This window comes from Entelurus aequoreus, linkage group LG06, assembly GCF_033978785.1.
Source record: "Entelurus aequoreus isolate RoL-2023_Sb linkage group LG06, RoL_Eaeq_v1.1, whole genome shotgun sequence".
NCBI classification, from domain to species: Eukaryota; Metazoa; Chordata; class Actinopteri; order Syngnathiformes; family Syngnathidae; genus Entelurus; species Entelurus aequoreus.
Genome location: NC_084736.1, coordinates 34,683,576 through 34,707,487, shown reverse-complemented (window position 1 = coordinate 34,707,487; position 23,912 = coordinate 34,683,576). Strand labels below are relative to the sequence as shown.

At 43.2% G+C, this 23,912-nt stretch overlaps 1 protein-coding gene across 1 annotated transcript in view; it reads left to right on the top strand.

Annotated features, from left to right (window-relative positions):
* The first annotated feature begins 7,129 nt into the window (after nucleotides 1-7,129).
* The window catches only part of aoc2 (amine oxidase copper containing 2), a 30,126-nt gene continuing 13,343 nt past the window's right edge, over nucleotides 7,130-23,912 (top strand). Inside the window, exon 1 of the mRNA XM_062049488.1 lies at nucleotides 7,130-8,912. Coding sequence (XP_061905472.1) covers nucleotides 7,367-8,912 — 1,546 coding nt within the window. The 5' untranslated portion in view covers nucleotides 7,130-7,366. The remainder of the gene's footprint in view (nucleotides 8,913-23,912) is intronic.

Here is a 23,912-nt window from a genome sequence, read left to right as displayed (position 1 = left end):
CTGTTGGGTGATCTCTCCGCAACTGACTTTGATATAAACAAAACATACCTCCTTATAAATGCAATAGGCATCGCCAAGAAAACTATTCTCATGAATTGGAAATCAAAAAATAATTTATGTATAAACCTTTACAAAAACATTTTATTAGATTATGTAGTTATGGAAAGAATGTCTGCTGAATCAAAACAACAACTGACAGAATTCAGATCTCTTTGGGCACCGCTAATTGATTTCCTGACCTGATTCCCATGGGGGCCGGGGCTGGGGCTCTGTCCCGGGGGTGTTGCTCCGTGGGTGGGGGGTCGTGGGTGCCGGGGGGGCCGTGTGCCGCGGGGTCGGGTGGGCCTGGGGTGTGTTCCCTGGTGCCGGCCTGGCGGGCCGATCCGTGGGTGGTCTGGGGGCTGGGGGTGGATGGGGGTGCCTGGGCGGGGGTTGGGGTGCGGGTGGAGCTGTTGGGGGTGGCCGCCTTGGGTTGGGTGGGGGGACTGCCCCTCTCGTCGGTGGTTGGGCGGGGGGTTGCGCCTGTGGGGCAACCCCCGCCTTGCCGCTGTCGGGCGGGGGTCGGCTCGTGCCCCTCTGGCTTCGGGTGTCCGTGGGCTTCCTCCTTCCCCTGGGGCGCGGGGCGGGGTCTGCCCGGGGTCGCCCTACGCTGCGGCTGTGCGTGCCCGCCTGGTGCCGGGTTGGGGGGGCTGCTTTCCTCCCTTGTTGGGGCCCCGGCGGTGCTGCCCGACTGCCCTGCGGGGGTCTCCCTCCTGTGTTTTACTCCGCCCTTATTTATTTATTAATTTTATTTATATATATACTTATATATATATATATTTTTTAAATTATCTATTTAATAAATTTTATTTATTCTGTTAAATTATATACATGTATATATAGGTGCGTGTGTGTGTGTGTGTGTGTGTGTGTGTGTGTGTGTGTGTGTGTGTGTGTGTGTGTGTGTGTGTACGTTTGTATGTATGTATGGTGGAATCTGTGTGTATGTATGTAGGTACATGTGTGTGTGTCGCTGCCCCGGTGTGCATTGCTGATCGCGGCACCAGGCCTGCAGAGATGCCATGGCATGCCGGCTGTGGGTGCGGGGCTGGGCCCTTATGGCTTTTTGCCGGATGGGGTGCCTGGTGGGTGGTGGGCGGGGGGGCCTGGACGTGCGGGTATGGCTGCGGGGTTTGGTGGCGCTGGACACTGTTGGCAACCAGGCCTCATGTTTATTTTTATTTTATTTTATTTAAAGGGTTTATTTTATTTTATTTATTATTTTTATTTTTATTTTTATTTTTTTTATTTTTTTTGTTTTTGTTTTTGTTTTGTTTTGGTGTATGTATGTATGTGTGTGTATATGTGTGCATATGTATATGTATGTAGGTGTATATATGTGTGTGTGTGTGTGTATGTGTATATGCATGCATGTGTGTATGTGTATGTATGTGTATATACATATATGTATGTATATGTGTATGTGTGTATGTATGTGTGTATGTATGTGTAGGTGTGTGTATGGGTGTGGATGTCCGGTGGATCGATTGGCCTGTATGTGGATGAGTTGGGGTAGGTGGGTTGGCGGCCTCTGTGGTAGCTGGGGGTGTGCGTTGTTGTGGTTTACGGGGTAGGTCGCTTTTTTTTGTTGCAGGTTTCGGCGGCCGCGGGTGTTTGTACTGCGGACGGGCGGTGGTGGTGATGGTTGCTGTGGTACTGCCGGCGGTTGGCGTCGCTGTGTTGGGTTGGAGTGGTTGGGGGACTGTGGCTGGTATCTGTGCGCTTGTGGGGTTGTGGGGGCTGGCTGGCGTTGGCTTGACGGCTGGTTTGGGGGCTGGCGTGCGGACGGGGTGCATTGACTTCTTCCCCAGTTGGGGGGCACCATCCCCTGGCCGGAACTCGTATGGGTGCGTTGCTGTGTGGATGGCCGGGATGCGGTGTTTGCATTGGGCATGGGGCTGTGCAGTTTTTCTGCGTTTGGTTGCTGGTATGGGCTCTGCGGGGTTGGGTTGGGGCGGGCGGGGGCTGGCTTTGTTTGGCGGGGGGTGGGCTCGCGTGACGTCACGCTAAAGTGGTCTGGTGTGGGTCACGGGCCGTGGGGGGGGCGGCTTCCTGGCCGTAGTTCCTGGTTGTCGGCCGCATGGACTGGGGGGGATGTCCGGGCCCTCTACTCCTCCTACTTATAGCACACACAGTCACACAAATATAGGACTTTGGGGGATTGTCCTGCGGGGAGGCATGGCGGGGGGTTGAGGATGCCTCCTATGGGGCTCCGGTCCTCCTGTCTTGTCCCCTGCTCGGCCATCCCTCAATCTTAGCTGCATATTAGACACTTAGGATTTGGAGGGCTCGGCTTGGTTGGGACCCACCAAGACGTTGATGTCCCCCAATTTTAATCGCATTATTAGTTCCCACAAGCATACATATCTCACTCACGCTACAGTACACGCATCAATAGGGACTGGAGGTCGGCTGTAATGGCTGACCTCCTAATTTTAACTACACAGTAGACACTCTGGGGGCCTTGTACACATGCATGTGGGGGGGTTGGGGTTCGGCGCACCCCTCATTGCCTCGTCGGCCGGCGCGGATTCCGGGGACTGCGTTCTGGTGGCCTGCCAGACTTTTATTAATTTATTATTATTATTATTTTTTTTTTTTTATGTGTATATATGTGTATGTATATATATATATATATATGTGTGTATGTGTGTATGTATGTATGTGTATGTGTATGTATGTGTATGTATATATGTATATATATATATTTATTTATTTTTATTTTATTTTATTTTTTTATTTGTGTGTGGCGTCGCGCGGGTCTCGCTTCCTGTTGGGTGGGGTCCGTGCCCGTGTGGCCCGACCTTGCGCTGTGGGGTCTCTGTTGGCGACTTGATGTGGTGGCGGCGCGGCGCCCGTGTCTGGTCTGGATACTGTGTCTCGGTTGTTTGGGCGGTGGTGTGTTTGTGCGGGTTTGGGTTGGGGTGGTGGGGTCTTTTGGCGGGGTGGGGGTGTTGGTGTCTCTTGTTTGCGTGTTGGCGTTTGGGCTTGCTGGCGGGCTGGCGCTGGCTGGTATCTGTGATCCTGTTGGCGTGTGGTTGCCGGTCGCGGTTTATTTTTTGATCGCTTTGATTTGATTGGGTGGTGCTGGCTGTCTGTGGGTGTTGTGGCTGCTGTTTCTGCTGCCGTTTGTTTGTGGTGTGGGCGCCCGTGGCTGCTGGGTCTGGTGCAAGGGGGTGGCTGATGTTGTGACTGGTGGCAGCGCGCGCGCGTGGTGGTTGTCGGGGCTGACAAACTGTGTATATGTATGTGTATGTGTGTGTGTGTATGTATGTATGTATGTATGTATGTATGTATGTATGTATATATATGTGTATGTGTATGCATGTGTATGTGTGTGTAGGTGTACATGTGTATGTGTACGTGTATGTTTATGTGTATGTATATATATATGTATGTATATTTCTGGGGGTACGTTCTGGGCCTGCCTGTCGGGTGGGGGTCGGCGCCTCAGGCTACTGCATCCGGACTGCGTGTCTGGAGCTCCTGGGTCCCGCCGTCCATCCCTTCCGGGTGGCCATCTTGGTTGGGGCCTGCTGGGTCTGGTCCCTGCGTCTACTGTGGTGGCTTGGTGCTGCAGGGTATTCCGAGGTGCTGCGAGTCGGCCAGTTGTTGGGGTAGCGACCTTGTGTGTCAGCATGTCTGTGATCTTCTTTTAATTCTTTTTTTATTTATTTATTAATTTTTTTTATAAATAGATTTAATTATTTATTTATTTATTTTTTCCCCTTTTTTAAAAAAAAAAATATTTTATTAATATTATTATTATTATTATTATGTATTTATTTATTTTATTTATTTATTCCCCTACCTCGGGGGGGGGGGGGGACTCGGCGGGGCGGTTGTTGGTTGTCCATCTCCATCGTTGGGGTCCCTGCGGGTGGGGTGGGTGGTTCCTGTGGCCCCGTGCTGGGTGGTCCTGTGGCGGCCGGCTTGGGTGGGGTGGCCGTGGGCTGACCTCGCCGCGCTCTCCGGGGGTGGGGGGGGGGGCTCGTGGGGGCCCTGTTGCCGGTGGGCCGGGGGCGGTCTTCCTGTCCGGTTGCGGGGGGTCTCCGGGCCCCTCGGGCGGGGCGTCCCGCCTTTCTGTCCGTGTGGGGTGTGGTCTCTCGCTGGCTTGGGGTCTGGCTTCCCCCTGTTTTTCTCGTGCCTTGTCCTCTGCCGGGTGCGTCTGTCTGCGGCCTGCTGCTGGCCCTTGTGGGCGGCACGGTGGGCCAGGCTCTGGGGTTCCTGTCGCTGTCCGGCTTGGCTGCGTGGGGGCGGTGGCCCCTGGTTCCCTGGGCACCACACCTACTGTTTGTGAGATGGGTTCTCGGGGAGGCTGGGGCCGTACTCTGGCTCCCGCACACACTGGGAGTCAAATGTATTGTACATGCAAATTCACATATACTCACACACATACATACAGACATACATAGGTACCTACGCTCCCACATACATATACAAATAAATACAGTACATATTTACACACGCACATTCATTATACAAACATACTGTATACACATACTGTACATATACATTCACTGTAAAAACATACATATACACATACTGTACATATACATTCACTGTACAAACACACACATACACATACTACACATACATTCACTGTACAAACACACACATACATATACTGTACATATACATTCACTGTACAAACACACATTTACACATACTGTACATATACATTCACTGTTCAATCACACATACTGTATACACATACTGTACATATACATTCGCTGTACACACATATACACATACTGTACATATACATTCACTGTACAAGCACACATACACATACTGTACACATACAAGTACATATGCACACATACACTCATGCACATAATCACGTTTCATCAAACATATATTAACGTTGTTGCCCTAGGGTAAACTGGGTATAACACATGGCACACTGACAAAGCTTAACCTATTGTTACTATAACAATCTACAAGGTTAAGGTTGCTTCTCTTTCTTCCCCTCCATTTTTCTGCATTCTTTCGTATCTCAAGTTATCATTACGTATATGTATTGTTGCATTTGAACAATTGTATTGTTGATAATAAAGGTAAAGTACTGGTATTGTTTATTATCAATAGCACTATTTCTATTGGTATTCATATTGCTCCATTTTTAGTGTAATAATGCTCATTGTCATTTCTGTATTTATTTTTTTTTTAATTTTCGCTAACTGCTTATTTGCTATTACTTTTACCATCATATTTGTACATGTCGTATTTGCTGATGTTGCTCTGTTGTTGTTGTTGTTGTTGTGTTTGCTGTTGTTGTTTTTGTCTCTCTGTCTAATCCCCCTCTTGTCCCCACAATTCCCCCCTCTGTCTTCCTTTTTCTCTCTTTCTATCCCCTCCTGCTCCGGCCCGGCTGCACCAAATGATAATATAAATACATTTAATAAAGTCAAAATACAAGTAAGGCAACAAGAGAAGTATCCTACACTTCTCTTTTGTAAAGTAAATCTGAACAGCCGATATGGGCATCTACATCTGCTATATGATTTGCCCGAGAAGCTGGGCAGGACATTATTTAAAAAAAAAAAAAAAAAAAAAAAAGTATGATAACTTTCTTGTTTTTTTACCTTCCAGGACCTTTGCTAAACATATTTCTCACAACTCACACACATGATAACGTTCATGTTTCTCTACCTTCCAGGACCTTAGAGAATAAGATGACGCAACGTTCCTACTGCAGGAGAACTATTACACAAAACATCTTCAGCTCAACATTCATCAACTTGTGTGTGTGTGAGTGTGTGTGTGTGTGTGTGTGTGTGTGTGTGTGTGTGTGTGTGTGTGTGTGTGTGTGTGTGTGTGTGTGGGGGGGGGTGTGTGTGAGTGTGTGTGGGTGTGTGTGTGTGTGTGTGTGTGTGTGTGTGTGTGTGTGTGTGATGCCTCCTCCACAAATTAAAGTTAAACAGACTTGTTGAAATTCTTTAGTCAGACTTTTTCCTGGTCGTAAAAATTGAGCAATAAAATCATTTCGTCACATGTGAGAATTATTTTACACATATACTGTGCAATACTACAGTACAATATGTATTAGTGTAGGGCGATGTGTGTATTAGTGCAGTAGAATGTGTATTAGTGCAATAGAATGTGTGTATTAGTGCAGTACATTGTGTATTAGTGTAGTAAAATGTGTTTTAGGGTAGTAGAATGTGTATTTGTGTGGTACAATGTGTGTATTAGTGTAGTAGAATGTGTGTTTTGTGTAGTACATTGTGTATACTAGTGTAGTAAAATGTGTTTTAGCGTAGTAGAATGTGTATTAGTGTGGTACAATGTGTGTTTTAGTGTAGTATAATGTGTGCATTCGTGTAGTACAATGTGTGTATTAGTGTAGTAGAATGTGTATTAGTGTAGTACCATGTGTGTATTAGTGTAGTACGTGTATTAGTGTAGTACAGTGTGTGTATTAGTGTAGTATAATGTTTTAATGTAGTACAATGTGTGTATTAGTGGAGTACAATGTGTGTATTAGTGTAGTAGAATGTGTATTAGTGTAGTACAATGTGGATTTGTGTCGTAGAATGTGTATTAGTGTAGTACTATGTGTGTATTAGTGTAGTAGAATTTGTATTAGTGTAGTACAATGTGTGTATTAGTGTAGTAGAATGTTTATTAGTGTAGTACAATGTGTGTATTAGTGTAGTACAATGTGTGTATTAGTGTAGTACAATGTGTTTATTAGTGTAGTAGAATGTGTGTATGAGTATAGTACAATCATCATCAATCTTTATTGCAGACCTTAAGATCCATTAAGCATATAAAAAAAAAACATTAAAAACAAAACAAAACAAAACAATAAAACATAAAAACAACAACAATGTGTATCGGTGTAGTAGAATGTGTATTAGTGTAGTACAATGTGTGTATTAGTGTAGTAGAATGTGTGTATGAGTATAGTACAATGTGTATCAGTGTAGTAGAATGTGTATTAGTGTAATATTCGAGTACATGAAAGTATTGCATCAGAAGAGGATTCTTCTCCACTCTGACATTCTTCTGCTTCTCTGCTATTGGATCATGCAGGAAGTGGGCGGGTTCTCATGCAGAACTTTCGTCTGGCCACCTTCTCACCACTGCTCTCAGACTCTTCAGACCACCTTCTCACCCCTGCTCTCAGACTCTTCTGACCACCATCCCCCACTGGTCTCGGACTCTTCTGACCACCTTCCCCCGCTGGTCTGGGACTCTTCTGACCACCTTCCCCCGCTGGTCTCGGACTCTTCTGAGTACCTTACCCCGCTGGTCTCGAACTCTTCTGACCACCTTCCCCCGCTGATCTAGGGACACAGTGCGAGCACAGAAGCACAAGATGCACTCCCTGGTCAAATGGACGCTTCTTGTCCTGGTCCTGGTCTCTGTTCTTCTCAACATTGTTTTGCTGGGCTTCCACTCCAGCAGGGCTCCCAAATGCTCCGGGCGACGCCTTCATCCTCTCAAAGGCAAACACGACAAGCGCAGCCGCGTCTTTGCCGATGTCACTCAAGAGGAGTACCTGCAGGTCCAACAGTACATGGTCCAGCAGAAGGACTTGGCCATCAGCACCAGGCAGCTCACCAAGCCGTCAGAAAACTTCCTGTTCCTAATCGACTTGTCTCTGCCCAAAAAGGCGGACGTTTTGTCCTACCTGGACGGGGCAGGTCCTGAGCCGGTGCGCGAAGCCACTGTGGTGGTCTTCTACGGGTCCTTGGGCCACATCAAGGAGTACGTGGTGGGACCTCTGCCTAAGCCCACGTACCACACGGACGTGACCAAGAAGAAGTATAAGAGGGAGCTGCCCATCAACGCTCGCACCGTGACCGTGGGGGAGTATTACTTGTTGTCTGAGTTTTTCGAACAACAGTTTTCCAAGATGGAGCAGCTTGTGAAGGAGAGTTTTGGCGCTAAAAAACTGAACCTGTTTGAGCAAATGCCGCGAGGACTTCGTTCTGGAGACAGAAAAACCTGGGTGTCTTTCTTCAGGAACATGAGCGGCATGTACATCCACCCGGTAGGTTTGGAGATGCTGGTTAACCACGAGAGCGTAGACGCCTCCAACTGGACGGTGGATAAGCTCCTGTACAACGGTCAGTATTTCGACACGGTGGAAGAACTCCGTGACAAGTACGCCGCAGGGTCCGTGAGAAGAATTGTCTACCAGGAAGCGGCTGACTATGGCTCGCTGAAACCTAGGAACACACCTTTGCAGCTTGGTCCTCTGCAGTTCTACGCAGAAGGCAAACGCTTCAGTGTCAGCGGTAACCACGTCCTCTACCTGGACTGGAGTTTTGCCTTCGGTCTGAGCTCCCTCACTGGCATGCGAGTTTTTGACGTGCGCTTCAAGGGGGAGCGTATCATCTACGAGCTGAGCGTGCAAGAAGCCATGTCGGTTTACGGCTCGGTGACGCCCGGGATGATCCTCACCAAGTTCTTGGACTCCAGCATCGGAATCGGACGCTTTGCGCACGAACTGGTCCGCGGCGTGGACTGTCCCTACCAGGCCACTTATGTGGACACCTTCCGCTACGTGGATGTGCCGGCGCCCATCAGGTTCAGGAATTCCATCTGCATCTTTGAGCACAACTTTGGTCAACCCCTGCGCAGACACTTCTCCGACTTCTTCAGCAACAGTTACGGCGGCCTGGTCAACAGCGGCCTGGTGTTCAGGACCATCACCGCCATCGGGAACTACGACTACTTGTGGGACTTCATCTTCTACCAGAGCGGCTCAGTGGAAGCCAAGGTCCACGCCACGGGTTACATCTCCTCGTCTTACCTGCTGGATGGCAGCCTGCGGCACGGTCACCAGGTAGCGCCAAATGTCCTGGGCAACATCCACACACACTTCATCAACTTCAAGGTGGACGTGGATGTGTTGGGTGAGCAAATATTCACAATTATTAGTATATAATATGTATCTACAATTTACATGTTTTGTATATTATTATGTATTTACGATTATTAGTATATATTATCTGTATAATTTGCATGTTTATATATTATTATGTATTCACAATTAGTATATATTATGTATCTATAATTTACATGTTTTATATATTATTATGTATTTACAATTATTAGTATATATTGTGTATCCACAATTTACATGTTTTATATATTATTATGTATTTACAATTATTATTATATATTATCTATCTACTAGTTACATGTTTTATATAATATTATATATTTACATATATTGCATCTACGTTCCCATCCTCACCTATGGTCATGAGCTTTGGGTTATGACCGAAAGGACAAGATCACGGGTACAAGCAGCCGAAATGAGTTTCCTCCGCCGGGTGGCGGGGCTCTCCCTTAGAGATAGGGTGAGAAGCTCTGTCATCCGGGGGAGGCTCAAAGTAAAGCCGCTGCTCCTCCACATCGAGAGGAGCCAGATGAGGTGGTTCGGGCATCTGGTCAGGATGCCACCCGAACGCCTCCCTAGGGAGGTGTTTAGGGCACGTCCGACCGGTAGGAGGCCACGGGGAAGACCCAGGACACGTTGGGAAGACTATGTCTCCCGGTTGGCCTGGGAACGCCTCGGGATCCCCCGGGAAGAGCTGGACGAAGTGGCTGGGGAGAGGGAAGTCTGGGTTTCCCTGCTTAGGCTGCTGCCCCCGCGACCCGACCTCGGATAAGCGGAAGAAGATGGATGGATGGATGGATATCTTATTATATATTTATAATTATTATTATATATTATGCACCTGCAATTTACAATTATTATGATATATTATTATGTATTCACAATGATCATATATTATGAATTTACAATGTACATGTTTTATATATTATTTTGTAGTCACAATTATTATTATATATTATGTATCTACAATCTACATGTTTTTATAATATGTTTTATATAATATGTATTTACAATCATTAGTATATATTATGTATCTACAATTTACAATTATTTATATATTATCAGATATTTACAATTATTGTACATTATGTATTTACAATTATCATTATACATTATTTATCTACAATTTACATTTTTATATATTATTATATATTTACAATTATTATTATATATTATGTATTTAAAATTATTTTATATTATGTATTTACTATTTAAAATTATATAATATTATAAATTTACAATGGATTCTAGGGGCCCATGATGGAGGGGGGTCCAGAGAGGCCCCTAATGATGATGAAATTATAATGTTGCCGCTGTGTTGGGGGCCCTGTAAAGATTCTTTTCATGGGGCCCAAAATCCCTACCGGCGCCCCTGTTTCTGGCACTTGGTTTAATATTTGTTTTGTTTTATTTAAGGTAGCCTATTTATTTTCTTTTTGTTTGCACATTTAAGTTGATATTTTCTCTGTTATATTTTTAAACGTAGTCTACAGAACATTTATTTTTTATGTTGGCATTTCAGGCTCTTAATTTATTTGTTTTATTTTGAAGGTATTTATTTTCTTTATTTATTTATTGTCGCTGAGGACGTGATTCAGGTTCCCGCTGCACTCACTCACTCATTCAGAATCAGGACTCGCGAACCTACTGACACAGAGAACTGACTGTGTCGCGGAGGAGGACGTCACATTGAGGCTCTCGTTCAGTCACTGTGCGCATCTTTCATTGGGTGCTGAGGGCTTGTGTCGTTCGCGAACTGACACACACCGAGATCTGCTGCTGGGGAAGCTGTTACTGACTCACTCATGATTCGCTGACCTGCACACAGAACTGCTGCTGCAGAAGTGATTCAGGTTCACGCACTGAACTGTGCTGACTGTGGCGCTGTGTCAGTCACTGATTCTAGTGATTCAGTACAGTCAAAAGAACTGCCGATCCCATCACTACTGTGTAGGGACTCGCGTTCACCCTATAGGCGAGGGCGGACCTACATCACTTCCGCCTACCAATCCCCTAGCAACCGGTCGCCATATTGAATTCGTTGAAAACAAACCAGCTCACAGCGAACACAGCATTGACAGAAAAAGCATTTAACGAGGTTTCACTGCATTTTAAACTGTTCTAAATGGCGTATGATTATGTAAATAGTCTTTCCAGTGAGGCTAGGTTAAGATACGAGTTAAAATGTTCTGTAGTTGGATTAAACGACTGCCCTTACCGCCTTCCAGCAGATGCGTGGATTGATAATCCTACACAATGGCCGGACCTGGAATTTGGAAATCTATATGTCTACCTCACAAGCGCACCAGGTATATTATTTCATATCTATAGAAAGCCGATTCAAATTTAAACGAAACCGGTTTTCGAAAATAGCCTATACAGGCTATAGGCTATATAGTATATACCGCATGTTATTTTTGTACAACAATAACTTCAGCTGTCGAACGTTATAAGGTACAAATTCAACAAGTACAACATTAGCACGGACGGTATACCAAGTTGTGGTTAAGAAGGTGGATTTTTGTTCCTTATATTTACCAGAAACGAAGTGATCCGAACACACGACCCGGGACTTTGGGGGACTCCAGTGAGAACCGTCCTCGTTTTCCCGGTGTAAAGCTGCGAGCCATTTGTCTCGTCTCTGTGGGCTTTTATCACGCTTTGGCAGAACAAAATACGACCTTTGTTTTCCCTGTTTCCAGTTGTGGTTAGCACAACCAAAAACAACACAGTTTTTCTGCATTTTGGAGGCAGAATGACGGGTTTAATCAGCGTAGGTCGACAGGTTAAAGAGTAATGGCAACGGTTTGTTTTCAACGCCAGTCTGGTTGCTATGGCTCGAAGAACCCGTATGTAGCTCAGTTGCCCGGATGTCGGCCCTCACCTATTTGCTGCTTCTCCCGCGAATGTCTGCACTGCACTGTACTACGCACGCCCCCGCTATGATTTTTTTTTTGGGAGGGGGGGGGGGGGGGGGGGGGATATGGTGAACAATTTTTTTGAACGAATCAATTTAAGGAACTGATTCTAGTGATTCAGTACAGTCAAAATAACTGCCAATCCCATCATTAACTCTGGCCCGCGGGCCCATTTATTAAACTATACTAGAGCTGGCATGCCGATTATATACAGCGAAGGTGCCGCAGTACACCGTTGATCCTCATACTTGCCTAACCTCCCGAGAAACTCCCAAGCTTTAGGGACTCTCCCGACAATCTTTTCGTCAAGCCCAACAATTGATAGCCCAGGAATACAATATGTGCGGCTGTGACGCGCACATTGAAGTGAATGCAACGCATACTTGATCTTCAGCGATACAGGTTACACTGAGGGTGCCAGTATAAAAACCTTTAACATTGTTAGAAATATATGTCACACTGTGAATCCACACCAAACAAGAACGACAAACACATTTTGGGAGAACATCCGCACAGTAACACAACATAAACACAACAGAACAAATACCCAGAACCCTTTGCAGCAGTAACTCTTCCGGGATGCTACAAAGTGTGTGTGTGTGTGTGTGTGTGTGTGTGTGTGTGTCTGTGTGTGTGTGCGTGGGGGGGTGTCGGGCGGCGGGGTTTGGAGGTAGCAGGGGTGTATATTGTAGCGTCCAGGTGTTGTGCCGGATAATGCACCCCCGGCGTAGAATGCACCCTCTGACGGGAGTGTTATATCAACTAAAGCCCACACTTAAAGTTTCTACGTGCAAGATTGAATCTATTTGAAAAAGTTATTTAATAAGAAGCCAAAAGTGCAAAAACAATAATGTTCGTGTTGGAGGAGTTGTGAATGAATGAAATATGAAATCCGTGCTGCAGTCTGCAGGTGTTCCTAATGTTGTGGCCCAGCAGAAAGAGTTACTGCTGCAAAGGGTTCTGCGCAGGGACGTGCACATGATTATAGAGGGGCAGGGGCTCAAAGTCAGAAAAGGGCAGGACATTTTTTTTTGGTCCTTTACACAATATGGAAATTAATGTAAAATTACATTTGCTAATAGGAAGCTAACTACTTAGCTGTGTGTCCTTTGTAGGTAAAAGTGATTGCCAATTCTTTTGTGTCAACAAATTATTGTCATAATGAGTTAATTCACATTATCATAGGCTTGGAAGACATGAAAAGCAACAAACACTGGTTTATTATTAGGCTATTTATTGTTAAAGATAAGCACTTTAATATTGAACATTGAACAGTGCAACATGAACTTTGAAAAAAAATACAAAAATAAATACCCAAATGGAAAAAACTTCAATGTAAAAATCTGTCCTTCTTCCCTTAACTTGATGAAAACACCATCAAGTTGTAACTTAATAAATAAATGATAAATGGGTTATACTTGTATCTTTTGGTCTTTCTCACTTAATGCTCAGACTAAACAACTGAAACGCAATACAGGGCCAAAAATTTGGACCAGGGGCCAGTAGAGGGCTGTAGGATGGAGGTCACCCATACCCAAATATGCTCCTCAATGTAAATTCAAGGCTTCCATGAAATGCTGTGAAATCATCAATTTTAGCCATGCATTAAGAGGTCTGCTACCCTTAGCTGCTTCCTGGTGCTCCTTCTCCTTCCTTTTCTGCATCCTTTCTTTTTTTGGAATTGTGCTGCAGGCATAATCAACATGAATCAAGTTTAAATACAGATGGTAATATTCCTAACAGATAACCTACATCTTATATCCCCAGAATGCTGAAATTATTATTATTATTATTATTATTAATAATAATAATCATAATTATTATTATCATCATTATTATTATTATTATTATTGTTATTATTATCATTATTATTATTATTATTTTGTTAACCCACACAGTAATAGCAAAGTCACAATAAACTTTATATCTAAACCTCTACTGTGAGAGAAATGTGATCCGCCGTAGACACAGTGCATTTTATTTTGAAAATTAACCCGGTGTTTTATTTTGTATTTTGTACACTACTTCCTGTCCCGCACGATACGCTCTGCTCTGTGCGGAATTGATGTGCCGTCCTCAATTGATGCGCTGTGCTCCGACGTCCGGCAAGAACAGAAGCTGACACATTGAATAATAGAATAATACAGCATTTTTCTGAAATATTACCCATATTAGATGCTGAATAAGTGGACGGCGACTAGACCATAACATAACTCACAGGTTCAAGTTGCTCCACTGTCACGTCTCCGGCTCAGGGGCGCAGTTGGCTCTCTCTCCTCTCACTTACTCACTCACTCGCCCTCTCTCTCTCTCTGGCGGAAGCGGAAGGCTCAAACAACCCCGTATTACAAGAAAACGTGGAGTTTTTGTACCGCTATTTTTTTTCTTGTTTTTTTTCACATCCCTGACAGGAATTTATTAATGTTGTTTAAAGAAAAAAAAACAAAAAAAAACAAAACACACACACAGTCAGAGGGCACTTTTTAAGACGAGGCAAAAAAGGGCAGGGGTTCAAGCACCCATAGGGCCCTATGTGTGCATGTGCCTGCTCAAGCACCCATAGGGCCCTATGTGTGCACGTGCCTGGTTATGGGTATTTGTTCTGTTGTGTTTATGTTGTGTTACTGTGCGGATGTTCTACCGAAATGTGTTTGTCATTCTTGTTTGCAGAGGTGTGGACTCGAGTCACATGACTTGGACTCGAGTCAGACTCGAGTCATGAATTTGATGACTTTAGACTCGACTTGACAAAATGTAAAGAGAGTTGCAACTCGACTTAGACTTTAACATCAATGACTTGTGACTTCACTTGGACTTGAGCCTTTTGACTTGACATGACTTGCTACTTTCCCCAAAACCCAAACCTTAAAAAGTTATTTGGGAGCGCTCCGTATCTTTCATTTTATACGTCTGTGTCTATAAGCGTGTGTGCTGCTTGTCAGCTGGTGTGCTGTCAGTACAACAGCCAATCAAATTAAATCTACGTTGTTTTCATCCCACAGCTCTCATCCAATCCAATTGCAGGACAACCACCGAACATGAGTTGTCAAACAATGCGACAGTGAGAAACAATTATGCCAAAGTTGGTTTCGTTCGGGTATAAAAACTACGACTTGGTCAACAAAAAACGAATTGCCGTATGCAAATCACGCAGTTCGAATATTACAGACGGAGACGCAACAACTTCCAACTTCGTTCGACATTTGAAGTTGCACAAAGAAGGGTAAGTTTTGAATGTAAGATAACGTTTATTGGCTAAGTAACATGACTTTTATTTGCTGTGTAGTTAAATCAGTGAGGCTGTAAACTCACTGCTAACGTTATAACCATAGACATCTTATAAGGGTACGCAGCATTGAGCGCTACTGCCTACTGGCGCAGACGAGACGCGGAGCCGCCATCTTGGAGTGGTGATCCGCTCCACTCAGTGCAATTCATTTGGCAGGAGCAATGAACTGTCAGCAAATTTAATTCATCTTACCTCACTGAATACCACTGATTTTCACGCGTTTTTTTTGTCATACGTGTAGCTATGATAACGGACACATGTTTTGGCGTTTTTATTATTCATAGTTTGCTTAACAGTAATATAATATTTTCATACGCTATAAATGACCAGACGTCCGAGATCAAAACTGGGAATATAATCCCAGAGAAGGGGGAAAAAACGGTCAGCTATTTTTAAGTTGAAGAAACAATATGATTAGATTATATATACATGCGTATATCCTACACAAACAATGTATGAATACATTAGATATCTATATATTTTAGGGACCTATAGACTGTATCTCTGTTGCTGCAGCAGCAGAGAGTTTATTCTGTCTTGACACTTTGTATTGATATTTTGTATTACATTCTTCCCTTAAATGATAATGTTTACAGTGATTGTTTTATATCTATTTTTTATGTATGTCGCTTTGGATAAAAGCGTCTGCCAAATACTTAAACATATATAAACACCTGAAAGTCTTTATATCAGCTAAAACCACCAATCTGTTTCACTGGATTCAGAATAAAACCAAATGCTGTCTTACCCAACAATGTTAGTATTTGAATATTGTTACTTGAAGACTTATTCCTGGTTACAATTATACTGTTAAGAAAGTATTGTCTTATACTTTGCCTAAAATGAGAATGCATCATAATCAGTGGCGGCTGGTGAATTTTGTTTTAGGTGGGGCTGAAAGTTTGTAAACCAAACCCCTGTAGGGGTGTCATCCTCCCCCAGAAGATTTCTTTGTGATTCTCACATACAAATATTGAAGATCTTTGCTCCTTCTCAACTTTGTGGTAATGTTATTTTCATAAAATACAACCAATAGTATGTTAATGTTTGTTTTTGCAAATGTGTTTATTCTGTAAAGGAATGAGTTACATGTTTAAAATTGTTTAAACTATTAAAATGACTGGTTAATAGTGCTATTATGAATTGCAATGTCAGCACCATTTTTTTTCCTGCAATTTCAAATGCACTTGTTTTAATAAATAAATACAGCGTTTTAAAAGCATACACAATCTGTGTAAAAATATTAGTCTGTGGTTAAAAGGACTTGAAAGGACTCGAAACTCAAAATGCAGGACTTGGGACTTGACTTGAGACTTTCTAGTCTTGACTTTGGACTTGACTCGGGACTTGCCTGTCTTGACTCGGGACTTGACTCGAGACTTGAGGGCAAAGACTTGAGACTTACTTGTGACTTGCAAAGCAATGACTTGGTCCCACCTCTGCTTGTTTGGTGTGGATTCACAGTGTGGCGCATATTTCTAACAATGTTAAAGTTGCTTATACGGCCACTCTCAGTGTAAACTGTATCGCTGTTGATGAAGTATGCGTTGCATTCACGTCTGTGAGCGTATGGGAGCCGCACATATCTTGTGACTGGCCGGACACGTTGTTAGAAGGGATGAAAAGCGGACGTGACGTCAACTCGTAGAGGACGATAAAAGCAGTGCAATCAATTTTTATGTAAATTTTATTCGATATACCACTGATATTTTTTAATTTTTATTATCATTATTTGAAACTCGGTTTTGCATGTCACTATAAAGTTATATAAGCCTTGCTTGTTCAATATTCAATGCAAAACTTGTATTTGAGTTTGACACCCCTGATTTAGAGGCTAGAGCAGGGGTGTCAAACTCAAATACAGAGTGGGCCAAAATTTAAAACTGAACAAAGCCGTGGGCCAAGGTTGAACAAATTAACCTTTTTAATAGGGACCCAAACAAGTTTTGCTTTGAATATTGAACAAGCAAGGCTTATATAACTTTATAGTGACATGCAAAATCGAGTTTCAAATAATAATAATTCAAAAATATCAATGGCATATCTAATAAAATGTAAATACAAATTGAATGCCTCTTTTCTATTTGCAGCCTTCTGAGGTAAATATCAACATTAACTTTTTCCACAGGCTAATAATACATTTGAAAATAAAATAACAATAATGAATGAATCAAACATTCAAGCCTTGAAGTAGCAAGAGAAAGTGCATGAATAAAACGTTAATTATTGCTCAGTGTGCTACACTGATTTGCTTTAACACTGAATATGGAACAAGCAACGCTTATATAACTTAATAGTGCAAAATCAACTTTCAAAAAACAAACGAAAAAACATCAATGGTATATTAAATTCAATTTAAATAAAAAATGGAATGCCTCTTTTCTATTTGCAGCCTTCTGAGGTAAATATCAACATTAACTTTTTCCACAAGCTAATAAATTTGAAAATAAAATAACAATGAATAAATCAACCATTCAGGCCTTTTTACTGCTCAGTTTGCGACACACTGATCTAATCTGATGTGCCCAAGCCAGATACCTGGCATCTTTTCTGGGATGCTAGTTCATTAATGTCGGGGCTCAGGTGGGCGGGGTTGGGGGGGCAGGGTTTGGTGGTAGCGGGGGGTGTATATTGTAGCGCCCCGGAAGAGTTAGTGCTGCAAGGGGTTCTGGGTAATTGTTCTGTTGTGTTTATGTTGTGTTACGGTGCGGATGTTCTCCTGAAATGTGTTTGTCATTTTTGTTTGGTGTGGTTTCACAGTGTGGCGCATATTTTTAACAGTGTTAAAGTTGTTTATGCGGCCACTCTCAGTGTGACCTGTATGGCTGTTGATCAAGTATGCCTTGCATTCACTTATGTGTGTGTAGAAGCCGCATATATCATGTGACAGGGGCCGGCACGCTGTTTGTGTGGAGGAAGAGCAGACGTGACGACAGGTTGTAGAGGACGCTAAAGGCAGTGCCTTTAAGGCACGCCCCCAATATTCTTGTCCGGGTGGAAATCAGGATAAATTCAGGAGAATGGTTGCCCAGGGAAACATTCGAGAGGGGCACTGAAAATTGGGAGGGTTGGCAAGTATTAGTATTAGCGGTGAATGTGGTGTTACAGCGGCACAGCCGCTGTATAATACCGGCGGGCCAGCTCTAATGTTAGTTTGATATTGCCTCAAGGGCCAAATAAAATTACACAGCGGGCCAATTTTGGCCCGCGGGCCAGAGATTGACACCCATGGGCCAGCGTATACAAATGAGTTTTAAGATGGGACTTAAATGCTTCTACTGAGGTAGAATCTCTAACAGTTACCGGGAGGGCATTCCAGAGTACTGGAGCCCGAATAGAAAACGCTCTATAGCCCGCAGACTTTTTTTGGGGCTCTGGGAATCACTAATAAGCCGGAGTTCTTTGAACGCAGATTTCTTGCCGGGACATATGGTACAATCAATCAATCAATCAATGTTTATTTATATAGCCCTAAATCACAAGTGTCTCAAAGGGCTGCACAAGCCACAACGACATCCTCGGCTCAGATCCCACATCAGGGCAAGGAAAAACTCAACCCAGTGGGATGACAATGAGAAACCTTGGAGAGGACCGCAGATGTGGGGGACCACGCCCCCCAAGGGCGACCGGCGCAATGGACGTCGAGTGGATCTAGCATAATATTGTGAAAGTCCAGTCCATAGTGGATCTAACATAATAGTAAGAGTCCAGTCCATAGTGGGGCGAGCAGGAGACAATCCCGAGCGGAGACAGGTCAGCAGCGCAGAGATGTCCCCAACCGATGCACAGGCGAGCGGTCCACTCCGGGTCCTGACTCTGGACAGCCAGCACTTCATCCGTGGCCACCAAACCTGTGCCTTCCCCTCCACGAGGGAGAGGAGGGCAGAGCAGAAAAGAAAAGAAACGGCAGATCGACTGGTCTAAAAAAGGGGGGTCTATTTAAAGGCTAAAGTATACAAATGAGTTTTAAGATGGGACTTAAATGCTTCTACTGAGGTAACATCTCTAACTGTTACCGGGAGGGCATTCCATAGTATTGGAGCCCGAATAGAAAACGCTCTATAGCCCGCAGACTTTTTTTGGGCTCTGGGAATCACTAATAAGCCGGAGTTCTTTGAACGCAGATTTCTTGCCGGGACATATGGTACAATACAATCGGCAAGATAGGCTGGAGCTAGACCGTGTAGTATTTTATACGTAAGTAGTAAAACCTTAAAGTCACATCTTAAGTGCACAGTGTAGGTGAGCCAGTATAGGCGTAATATGATCAAACTTTCTTGTTCTTGTCAAAAGTCTAGCAGCCGCATTTTGTACCAAATGTAATCTTTTAACGCCAGACATAGGGAGACCCGAAAATCGAGTAATCGAGACGAGACGTAACGAACGCATAAATCATGATCTCAGTGTTGCTAGTGGAGAAAATGGAACGTATTTTAGCGATATTACGGAGATGAAAGAAGGCCGTTTTAGTAACACTCTTAATGTGTGACTCAAACGAGAGAGTTGGGTCGAAGATAATACCCAGATTCTTTACCGAGTCGCCTTGTGTAATTGTTTGGTTGTCAAATGTTAAGGTGGTATTATTAAATAAATGTCGGTGTCTAGCAGGACTGATAATCAGCATTTCCGTTTTCTTAGCGTTGAGTTGCAAAATGTTAGCGGACATCCATTGTTTAATTTCATTAAGACACGCCTCCAGCTGACTACAATCCGGCGTGTTGGTCCGCTTTAGGGGCATGTAGAGTTGGGTGTCATCAGCATAACAGAGAAAGCTAACACCGTATTTGCGTATGATGTCACCTAGCGGCAGAATGTAGATGCTGAAGAGTGCAGGGCCAAGAACCGAACCCTGGGGAACTCCACACGTTACCTTAACATAGTCCAAGGTCACATTGTTATGGGAGACACACTGCATCCTGTCAGTAAGATAAGAGTTAAACCAAGACAAGGCTAAGTCTGACTTACCAATACGTGTTTTGATACTTTCTAATAAAATATTATGATCGACAGTATCGAAAGCAGTGCTAAGATCAAGAAGCAGCAATTTAGATGACGCATCAGAATCCATCGTTAGCAATAGATCATTAGTAATTTTTGCGAGGGCTGTCTCCGTAGAGTGTATTGCCCTGAAACCGGATTGAAAGGGTTCACAGAGATTGTTAGATGCTAAGTGTTCATTTAGCTGCAGTGCAACAATTTTTTCGAGGATTTTCAGAATAAACGGAAAGTGGGACACCGGCCGGTACTTTACCATGAGGTCAGGATCGAGGTTAGGTCTTTTGAGCAGAGGATGAATAACCACTTTTTTGAATGCTAGGGGAACAGTGCCAGAGGAAAGTGATAAGTTTATAATATTTAGCACTGATGGACCTAATATTACAAAAAGCTCCTTGATAAGTTTCCCAGGAAGTGGGTCAAGTAAACATGTTGTTTGTTTTATCCCATTTACACGCCGTAGCAATTCCTCTAATGTTATTTCATCAAAAAGAGAGAGACTATTTTGGAGGGCAATATCCGTCGTACATACAGTCGTATCTGTGTTAATAGAACTCAGTTGTAGCTGGGATGCGTTGTCTTTAATCTCCTTTCTAATGAGTTACATTTTCTTATTAAAGACATTCATAAAGTCATCTGCCGAGTGGGTGGAGCTACTGGGAGGAGTCCCTTGTTGGGTTAGTGATGCTACTGTACTGAACAAATATTTAGGATCGTTTTTGTTGAGGCGGATGAGATCAGCAAGATAAGATGGAGCTAGACCGTGTAGTATTTTATACGTAAGCAGTAAAACCTTAAAGTCACATCTTAAGTGCACAGGAAGCCAGTGCAGGTGAGCCAGTATAGGCGTAAAATGATCAAACTTTCTTGTTCTTGTCAAAAGTCTAGCAGCCGCATTATATATTAACAATTATTATTATATACAATAATAATTGTATATAATAATATACAGTTATTATATACAATATACGGTGGCACAGGGGTTAGTGCATGTGCAGCACGGTGGCACAGGGGCTAGTGCATGTGCCTCACAATACGAAGGTCCTGAGTAGTCCTGAGTTCAATCCCGGGCTCGAGATCTTTCTGTGTGGAGTTTGCATGTTCTCCCCGTGACTGCGTGGGTTCCCCCCGGATACTGCGGCTTCCTCCCACCTCCAAAGACATGCACCTGGGGATAGGTTGATTGGCAACACTAAATTGGCCCTAGTGTGTGAATGTGAGTGTGAAAGTTGTCTGTCTATCTGTGTTGGCCCTGTGATGAGGTGGCGACTTGTCCAGGGTGTACCCCGCCTTCCGCCCAAAATGCAGCTGAGATAGGCTCCAGCGCCCGCCGCGGCCCCGAAAGGGACAAGCGGTAGAAAATGGATGGATGGATGGATGGATGGATTATATACAATATATCTATAATTGACAATTATTTTTATACATTATTATGTATTTAAAATGTACAATTATATAATAATATGTATTTACAATTTACAAATATCATCATATATTATGTATTTACAATTTACAATTATTATAAGTTATTATGTATTTACAATTCACAATTAATATATGTTATTATTTATTTACAATTATTACATATTATATGTTTACAATTTACATGATTTATATATTATTATATATTTACAATTATTATTCAATATTATGTATCTACAATTTACAAATATTAATATATATTATTGTGTATTTACAATTATCATATATTATCAATTTACAATTATATAATACAAACCCCGTTTCCATATGAGTTGGAAATTGTGTTAGATGTAAATATAAACGGAATACAATGATTTGCAAATCCTTTTCAACCCATATTCAATTGAATGCACTACAAAGACAAGATATTTGATGTTCAAACTCATAAACTTTATTTTTTTTTGCAAATAATAAGTAACTTAGAATTTCATGGCTGCAACACGTGCCAAAGTAGTTGGGAAAGGGCATGTTCACCACTGTGTTACATGGCTTTTCCTTTTAACAACACTCAGTAAAGGTTTGGGAACTGAGGAGACACATTTTTTAAGCTTCTCAGGTGGAATTCTTTCCCATTCTTGCTTGATGTACAGCTTAAGTTGTTCAACAGTCCGGGGGTCTCCGTTGTGGTATTTTAGGCTTCATAATGCGCCACACATTTTCAATATGAGACAGGTCTGGCCTACAGGCAGGCCAGTGTAGTACCCGCCCTCTTTTACTATTAAGCCACGTTGATGTAACACGTGGCTTGGCATTGTCTTGCTGAAATAAGCAGGGGCGTCCATGGTAACGTTGCTTGGATGGCAACATATGTTGCTCCAAAACCTGTATGTACCTTTCAGCATTAATGGCGCCTTCACAGATGTGTAAGTTACCCATGTCTTGGGCACTAATACACCCCCATACCATCCCAGATGCTGGCTTTTCAACTTTGCGCCCAGAACAATCCGGATGGTTCTTTTCCTCTTTGGTCCGGAGGACACGACGTCCACAGTTTCCAAAAACAATTTGAAATGTGGACTCGTCAGACCACAGAACACTTTTCCACTTTGTATCAGTCCATCTTAGATGAGCTCAGGCCCAGCAAAGCCGACGGCGTTTCTGGGTGTTGTTGATAAACGGTTTTCGCCTTGCATTGGAGAGTTTTAACTTGCACTTAGAGATGTAGCGACCAACTGTAGTTACTGACAGTGGGTTTCTGAAGTGTTCCTGAGCCCATGTGGTGATATCCTTTACACACTGATGTCGCTTGTTGATGCAGTACAGCCTGAGGGATCGAAGGTCACGGGCTTAGCTGCTTACGTGCAGTGATTTCTCCAGATTCTCTGAACCCTTTGATGATATTACGGACCGTAGATGGTGAAATCCCTAAATTCCTTGCAATAGCTGGTTGAGAAAGGTTTTTCTTAAACTGTTCAACAATTTGCTCACGCATTTGTTGACAAAGTGGTGACCCTCGCCCCATCCTTGTTTGTGAATGACTGATCATTTCATGGAATCTACTTTTATACCCAATCATGGCACCCACCTGTTCCCAATTTGCCTGTTCAACTGTGGGATGTTCCAAATAAGTGTTTAATGAGCATTCCTCAACTTTATCAGTATTTATTGCCACCTTTCCCAACTTCTTTGTCACGTGTTGCTGGCATCAAATTCTAAAGTTAATGATTATTTGCACAAAAAAAAAGGTTTGTCAGTTTGAACATCAAATATGTTGTCTTTGTAGCATATTCAATTGAATATGGGTTGAAAATGATTTGCAAATCATTGTATTACGTTTATATTTACATCCAACACAATTTCCCAACTCATATGGAAACGGGGTTTGAATTATGTTTCTACAATTTACAATTATTGTGTATTATTATATTTTTACAATTAGCCCGCCCGGCGGAGGAAACTCATTTCAGCCACCCGTGATCTTGTCCTTTCGGTCATAACCCAAACTTAATGACCATAGGTGAGGATGGGAACGTAGATCAACCGGTAAATGGAGAGCTTTGCCTTCCGTCTCAGCTCCTTCTTCACCGCAACGGATCGATATAGAGTCTGCATTACTGAAGACGCCGCACCGATCCACCTGTCGATCACATGATCCACTCTTCCCTCACTTGTGAACAAGACTCCGAGGTACTTGAACAAAATCTCCTCCCAAACCCGGAGATGGCACTCCACCCTTTCCCGGGCGAGAACCATGGACTCGGACTTGGAAGTGCTGATTCCCATCCCAGTCACTTCACACTCGGCTGTGAACCAATCCAGTGAGAGCTGAAGATCCTGGCCAGATGAAGCCGTCAGGACCACATCATCTGCAAAAAGCAGAGACCTA